This window comes from Drosophila pseudoobscura, chromosome 4 (assembly GCF_009870125.1).
Source record: "Drosophila pseudoobscura strain MV-25-SWS-2005 chromosome 4, UCI_Dpse_MV25, whole genome shotgun sequence".
In the NCBI taxonomy this organism is placed as follows: domain Eukaryota; kingdom Metazoa; phylum Arthropoda; class Insecta; order Diptera; family Drosophilidae; genus Drosophila; species Drosophila pseudoobscura.
In genome coordinates, this window is record NC_046681.1 from 13,374,144 (window position 1) to 13,382,801 (window position 8,658).

General features: G+C 43.0%; 1 protein-coding gene across 1 annotated transcript; it reads right to left on the reverse strand.

Moving 5' to 3' along the window:
- Positions 1-5,553: 5,553 nt before the first annotated feature.
- On the reverse strand, positions 5,554-6,890 carry ttm3 (tiny tim 3). The gene has a single exon (XM_002132235.3). The coding sequence runs from the start codon at positions 6,821-6,823 to the stop codon at positions 5,774-5,776; it is 1,050 nt and encodes a 349-aa protein (XP_002132271.2). The 5' UTR covers positions 6,824-6,890; the 3' UTR covers positions 5,554-5,773.
- Between the last annotated feature and the right edge of the window lie 1,768 nt (positions 6,891-8,658).

Sequence of the window (8,658 nt, forward strand, 5' to 3'; positions counted from 1 at the left end):
CGGAGCGTAACGAGAGTTCGTCTCCGGTTTTTGCCCAGGGACCCTCCTGAAGGATTTTCAATCGAATCTGTCAAATATCAGAGAACCTTCAATCAAAATGAAAAGCTTGGCGTCTCATTTTTCTTTTGATGCTACTCCCCGATGATGATGCTGATGATGATGGGGAAGATACTGTTGTTGGGTTGGCAGATGATGAAATCACCTTTTACCTCCCATCTCTTCGTTTCCCGCGTTGACTCTCCCATCGGATGCGACGGTGGACGTGGCTGACAAGAAGCGTACAAATCGTCACAGACACAGAGGACCCTCCACATACTCTGAGACTCGTGGAAACGCAAGGATAAATCATTGATGGCTAGAGAGAGAAAGTGTTCCAGACCACGATGTCAACCTTCGATATATCATATTTTCAATTTATTTTTGCAATTTATTCTAACTCGGCGGCGGCAAAAAAAGAACAATTTATCGCTGAAAAAAACTGGTCAAGGATTGGAGGATGGGTTTCAGAGATATTTTAGTATTCGTATTTAGTGTTTTTCTATATCTGAGATTAAGTATTTCTTGGATCTGCTTTTGGAAATAATATATATATATGTATATATATATATATATATTTTCTGATATTTCAATGGTATTTTCAAGTATTCGCAGGTATTTTATAGTATTTTCTGGTATTTGCCACTAAATTCGGTATTTTTCTAGTATTATAGGACCATATCAATTCATTGAAAATTCCTTGTCTTGTTGGTATTTTCTGTTACTTCCTCTAGTATTTTCTGGTATTTTCTTGGTATGAATAAACATATATTTTTCTAATATTTCCCTGGTATTTTCTGGTATTTCTTCTAGTATTTTCCTAATATAAATAAACATATTATCTGGTATTTTCAAGTACTTTCTGGTATTTCTTGTAGTATTTTCATGGTATAAATAACATATTTTCTCGTATTTCCAAGCACTTTCTGGAATTTCTATTCTATCGTCTATTATTCTCCTGCTATAAAACTATTTTCTAGTATTTTTCGTAGTATTTTCGTAGTATGAATGAAGATATTTAACTTAAATTCTTGGTTATTCGTATGTTCTGGAAGTTCCTTCAGTTTCTACAATGTACATTCGAAAAACCTTTCCATTTTCTCATACGATCTCTTTTCTGGCATATTCTCTTAGAACTCAGAAATTTTTGCTTTTTCAAATGAAACTCTCACATCTGCTCCCTATTCTTAGCTGTTTGTCATGGATTTCTGATTGAAAAACAGTCAAGATACAAAATATATCTGAGATAAACCATAAATATCTGGCCACAAATTCAATTTAGGATCAACAATCAATTTGTTTCTTTCTGTGGTTTTGCTTCGACGATCGAAACGAAACGAAACGAAAAGATCGTTCAGGTTGACTTCAGTGGCCCCCATTCGTTAGGATCGATCGGTGGAACTCCTCCAACTCCTCCTCCACTGGCATATTTTTCAATTTGTTTATTTGCCGCAATGCCAGTCCGAAACGAAACCTCAACTTCTTGACATTGCCGGAGGTGAGTTTTGATTTCCAGTTCCCAGAGAGACGTGGATGGGGGTTTTGGTTTTGTTTTTGGTTTTTCTGTCTGCGGAAATTGAAATTTGCTTACAAAGTGAAGGCGGATCGATTGCAGGCAACAGACACACCGACACACACGCGAGAGAGGGCCAGAAGACGCTTGCTTATCTTGGCACACTTGACAGGCACCGATCGTACTCGTACCACCTCTTGCCTCGCAAGAGATACGTACCTCTTGCCACACACACAGACACACACACACTGGTGGTACTGCCTCCTTTGGGCTGCCTTCGATTGGGTGCAATTTTTATTGTTGGCATTATTATCGTCACATGTCGCTCACTAATTGATTTTTCTTGTCGCCTGCCTGCCTCGTCGTCGAAGTCGTCGCAGTCGTCGATCGTCGCCGCTGGATCGCTGAATGATTGCTGGGGTTGCAACTCTTTGGCTTTTTGCAAATTTTGTGCACACACATGACACTAACCCACCGACGACAGGCAAACAACATCAGCGGGCACTGCCACAATGTGTCAAGCTGTGGTTGCATTTATAAATTTCATTTCGATCACTCGCGAGGGGGCAACACTCTATCGGCTCCCCCGATCCACCTCTCTCCCGTTTCGCGTTTGTTGCTTGTTTGTATTTGACATTTTGTCACTTAATTTGTTGTTGGAGCTGCCGATGCTGTCGCCGTAGCGTTGCTGCCACAGGTTGTGGCGGCTTAGAGCGAGCGACTGGGGGACCTGAGGACTGCGGACTGCGGACTACGGACTGGGTCTGTTGTGGCCCGATCGTAGATAGGGCCCCAGCTTTAATTGGACTTAACGGAAACTGGAGACCCCAACTGGAGTCCCCAAGAGTCCAAGAGGCATGCAACAGCCTTCCAGCTGCTGCTGCTGTGGGGAATGTCTCTTTTTCTGTCCGACTGTCCCGCCTGTCTGTTCGGTTTGTGGTGTGTCTCTCTTTGCAGGAATCACAGCGGTAGTGATTGTAGCTTGATTGTAGACCAACTCTGATCCTGAGAACTGATCAGTCTTTGACATGGACCTCTCCACAGAAGAACAGATCGTGAGAAAGAAAACTTTTGTGTATGCCAGTGACAGAAATATATTTCAAGTTGTTCTGCAAGTTGTATTTTCGGTGTGAACGTTTATAGGAATATTCATATATTGAAAGAAAGTACCTGGAAACCTCTGGCGTCCAGTATTAATCCTTTAATTTCAGATTTATAGTATTTTTCTGGTATTTTAATAGTTATTTTTGGGTTGTTTGTATATTTGTTTTTATTTTGGTATTTTGTTTAGTATTTGTCTGGGATTCTTAAATAAAGAATATTTGAGATGTTTTTTCTGGTCATATTTTTTATTATTGTTCTAGTATATTTGGTATATTCTCTCGTTATTGTCTGAAATAATTTGGTATATATTTGTTGATATTTTCTTGGTTTTTTATAATCAATTCCGGTATTTTATAGTATTTTCTGGTATATATTTTTCTGATATTTGCATAGTATACAGAATTGTTGTACTTTTTCTAGTAATTGTTTAGTATTGTTAATTTAATTTTTGTATTTTAATTTTTGTGATATTTTTGGTATTTTGTTAACATTGTTCTAGTATATTTGGTATATTCTCTCGTAATTGTTTGAACGAATTTATTATATCTTTATTGCTATTTTACTGTCTTTTATAGTATTTTTTTTGGTATTTATAGTATTTTTCTTAAGATTTCATTTTAAATGACCGCGGTACATTTTCTAGTAATTGGCTTGCATAGTTTTTTTAATGTATTTTTTGTTGTACTATATTTGGTATTTTGTTCTAGTATTTTTGGTATTTCTTTCTATATTTGACTGAAATAATGTAATATCTGCTAGTATTTTCCTTTCTTTTATAGTATATTCTGAAATTTGTCTGGTATTTTTATAGTATTTTTCTGGAATCCCACACCACCAAGAGGTACCATATAATTTTTTCACAATTTGTTTCCTTTTTTCCAATTTTCCATACCCCCTTTTCTGACTGTTCAACGCTTGGAAGAGGGTTCAAGCACTGTTTTCAAAAGTCAGTGTCCCATCAGTGCAATCCCTTGCCATGATTGATTCTCCGCTTGAAACACTGTAATTCTAAACTCTTTCGTTGCAACATCGTCTTGAGCGAAACACCTGCGTCATTATTTTACGGTATTGTCGCATATAGTCGCGCATATATTTCATTGATAGCCGATGCCCCCTGATGTTGCGCTGTCGCCAGCGACATCGATTCCACTCATATGCCCCCGACATGGCACACACACACACACACACACACAAGACAGAGTGCCACGTTGTCGTTCGTTCGTCGCTCGTAGTTGCACATTTCTCAGACGTCACGAAAACTCCTGGCCCAAAGCCCCCCGCCCCCCGTCCGCAACCCAAATACTAAACCAAAACTAAAGCAATGCATGGCGATGGCGATGGCGATGGCCGTTGGCCTGGGCGTCCCATCCGAGATGGGAGACGATGGACCGATGCCTGGGATCCGGGTACGACAGGTCTTTGGTGACTTATGTTTGGCTGCCGCTGCAGCCGGCACATCCATCATCTATCAAAGATGAATTCATCTGCGTCAAGGCGGCCAGGGAGCAGGGCTGGGCATGCCCTGAATGTGCGGCAAACAATATTTATGAATAAATTGCATATACGAACGGGTCGAACACCTTCGATGGCTCTTCCAAATATAGAGTTGTCTAGCTGTTGAAAGGAAAATCCGTGAAATATTCTATAAATCCATAAACTATCGGTATATATAGAGATTTTCGATGGGTTGCTTGTGAAATATAGAAAAAATTGTGCAGAATTGATCTTTGTATCTATCGAAAATCATCGACAAATGATCGATAGTTCAAGTTATCAACACGTTTTCACTGCTGGCAACCCTGTTTCCCCACTGCCTCCTCCATTGATTTCATGCCCAAGCAACTTGTCAAACCATCACCTGGTCGCGCACTTTGGAAGGAGCAGGATGGAGGCTGATGGAGGAGCACATTCTGCCAGACGGACAGGCCAACGATGGGGAAGATCATTTGCTGCCGGCTGCAGGAAATTTCAGATTTATTATGGCACTTGCCATTATTTATGATTTGTGCAAAATGTAGTCGTATATCAAAGTCAACGACTGTGTGACATTACCCCGAATCGAAGCCTCTAATATCGACAATAATTATAGCAAACCAAAACCAAATATAATACCCATCGTAATGGCATCTTTCGATACGAAAACTTGGCCAAAAATAATTGAAATGCGGCTACCATAATGGGGGGCGACATTCAAGTCGGAGAAAAGACATCAAAGTGCCTTCAATTGCATTGCCATCGAAACGATTCCGAAGCGAGCAAACAATTTACTATTGCATTATACTCTGCACCCAAATCGCACAAACATTCAGCTATACTTATGCTAGATATATACTGTATATGCCCGCTGTAGAGGCAACTTCTCTCACATAATCATAAAATGACTTGGAATGGAAAGGGGGGGCCAAAGGCAGCCCAACAGCAAAACGAGACCCAGAGAAGAAGTTCCAGCGACAGATTTATGCACTTGAGAAAAGCTTTTGGTTCGTTGCATTTGCCTCCTGCCTCCATTTGTGAGGGTGTGTGCGGGGTCCTTCGTGGGGTCCTGTGCCTCGTTCTTGGGGGCCATTCCATTGCTGAAAATGTGACGGCGGCGCAATCGCCTGGATTTAGTTGCAATTATTTTTAATGTTGTTTACTTACTCTCCAATTGATGATGCCAATAACTGTTTCAAAAACTTTTCGTCCCAAATCGAAGCAAGGGAAAAATCTTCTGTATGGGTTACCAGAAATATTGCTGCAAAAATTGGCTAAAAAGCGAAGTATCTCCAGAGAAACGTTTATGGAATAAATACATTATAAAAAGGTCTTTAAATTCCGCCTCCTAAAGCTGTAATTTTTAATCGATAACATAAATTATCGATAATTTTTTGGAAAAAGCAGTGCGTAGAGAATTTCCACGGTTCTATTTTATAATTAACTACAATTATTGATATATATATCGTTATCGATCGATAATTTTCAGTTTTACAAATAGCGAATCAGTTATTATAATATTAATCGATAAATTCTAGAGAAATGAATCGAAGAATCAGTGTCATCAGGTTTGTAAACATTAATCGTCTAACTTCACATATCGATAACGAACGAAAAATAAAAACATCCATGAATTTTGAATCGTTTCTAGTTGTCGGTACCTCTATATCGTCCCAGAAGGCGGGTCGTCCAGTGTCGTTGGGTTTGAACCGTCTTGACTGTGGTCTTGTCCTCGCGTTCCAGAAGCCTCCGCTGGTTCTCCCTGAACTGCGCAATGGGATCCTCGAATTTGTTGTAATACTGGAGGATCTCCCGCACATCGTTGATATTTTTGCTGGCCAGGAGCTCCAGGAACGCCGTCAGATCGAAGAGCTGCACATCGTCGTCGTTGCCCAGCCAGCGGGTCATGACAAAGGTGTTCTCCGGATGCTGGGGCGTGGCATTACGATCCCAGTCCACGACCACCACGCGACTCAGATTCCTGTTGAGATTCTGGAGTTTCTTCACGTGCTGCCCCTCCACCAGCTCGGTGTCGCCGCGCACCAGGCGATAGCTGATGTAGCCATAGGGATCGAGAGCGTCCATCAGGGGAAATGCGATCATGCCCTGCTCCGAGGTGTAGACCACGATCTCAAAGTACTTGCTGCACTTGCGCAGAAAGAAGTCGACGCCGGGACGCTTCTTGAAGCGCCAGCCCGTCTGATAGGTCCAGTCCAGATGCACCAGAATGTCGTTGATCTCCAGGACCAGGGTGTACGGTGGCTGGATGTAGGGCGGCGGGAGTGTGTCCGGCAGCAGCTTCACGGGCAGTGGCTCTTCCAGCATTTTCTGATAGTACTGCAGGGAGTGCCACATCCTCTCCAAGAACTCCTGCACCCAAGGCAAGCCACTAAACTGATCTTCGATGGGGACACCATGCTGATCCATCTCTGGCTTTCCCAGTTCGTAGACGGCCCAAAGCACGGCACCGACGAGGCTGCCGACCACCAAACTGTAGACGGAAATTCTCCTAATCCGCCTGAAGGTATATGGATCTTCGCTGGCATTTGAGCTGCTGGTGGACTGGAGTTTCCGGTGGGGTTTTTCCTCTACAGGTGTCTTGGGTACGGGGGTTTTCCCGCTGCAGCCACGGTAGATGTGGGATGTTCTCATCCATAAACGTAAACCTCGCAAACAAAGGCCTCCATAGCCAGCCATGTTTGGAATTTTCAGTTCTAAATGTAATTTTGTACAAAATTTAGGTGTTTATAAATGGCAGATATTTCGAAATGAAAATATCTAGCATGCGAGGTGGTTTTTCGGGAGAATCGCACTAGCGGTTGTCTAGCGGAATGTCCAATAACAGATTGCATGTCTTGTGCATGATTTTTCTGAGAGATTGATCGAGAATGGGCTCCAAGCATGGGTCTAGGTCTCTGGCATCAATTTGGTGGCTCATGTAAAAGCAAGGTGCTTCGTTTTTGCATTCCTGGGACCGACTTCTGCGCGTCGCCTAGGACTGTGTATTTTGTTGCTGGATTTCGCGAACGGAAGAGTAAGAATTTATATCTTATAGGCATTCTTAAGGACAGAAGAATGTGACTTCTAGTTAGTCTTTTCGACGTCTTGCCAAACACTGTGTATATTGTTGTTGGATTCTGGGAATCGACTCAGCTTCCCAAACGAATTGAAAGACAGACGAAGCTCTGAAGGTCTGTAGCGAAGGATAGTCCAACCAATGCTCTCAACCTCCTTCATGATTTCTTCTACTTTTTAGAACAACAACTCTCCCCATTCTCTTCGTTTGATTTCAAAATTCTTGAAATAGTTTGAAAACCAAGAAATCTTTATGCAAAAATGCCAGAGGAAAGGCTATAAGAATCATTGCTATTCGCATCTATAAAGTACACTATCTTGCCTCATTTATTCCCAAGTTCATTTTCACTTTGGGAACTCCATCGTTTTTCGGGTTTAGCTTGGCCTTCGTTTTGCCTTTGATTCGAATGCGGATTCCCAAATCTTCAGGGGACCCACAGCCAGTGCCTCATACCGAGGTCCTTCAGAGAAGCCACTATATATGTGCGGTACGTGTGAATTGCCTGGCCAAATGTTGTCGGTGGCAGCAGCATCCCCATCCCCATCTCCATCCCCATCCCCATTCCCATCCGTGTATGTGCCTCTCAAGATGTGATTCCGATGGCTGGCTGGCTGGCTGGCTGCATCAGCCGTCAGTTTTCTCCTCCGCTGGCACTTGCCTCTTGTTATGCTCGACGCGCTTCCATCACACGGGGATGCCTCCGCCATTCGTTCGTGTTGCAACATCACGCACACCAATATACAATAATATCCATGCCATGTCTGACTCCACTCGGGCTCTTACGCCTCCTGACGTGTCAGGCATCGCAGGCGTCAAATGAATGTTTCATACCCCAGGAACGTGGACTCGAGGACTCATCTGCCCAGTGACATTTGATTACTTCCATCTATCCTGAAGTCTCTCTTGTCCTTCTGCCCAAATTGGTAATTGACAATCCAAAGAATTGTGATGCGTGCGGGATTATTTATGAAACATCACCCACCCCATTCCATGGCCATTTCTAGCTCTTTAGGAATTAGTGCCCTGAATCCTGGGAACAGAGATCTATCCCTGGTTCCCCGTCATGGATGTGTCACATCCCCAGAACATAAACAAGGCAAAGTTATGCCACAAACGAGTCCTGCTTCGCCACCGAACAGGAGACAAAGTTTGCAGCATTCGGGGAAATGATTTGTGCAGTTCGTGCGCCTGGCATTGCACCTAAATGGCGAAAGTAGACGGAGACCTCTCTCTGATAAACGTTTCGTCCTTTGGCCCCACAGTTGGTCCTAGTTGTTTCGCACCTGTCTGCTCTCCCCCGCCGCCCCCCCCGCTCTCAATCTGCCGCATAAATAGCGGCAAAGTCAAGAGCGAGACCGACCCCAACGGGCGGCATCATGGCCGATGAAAAATATGGCAAAGCGTTGGGCGGTAATTTGTGCAAATTATGTGTGTTGCTGCCGCCCCCGCCAGAGTT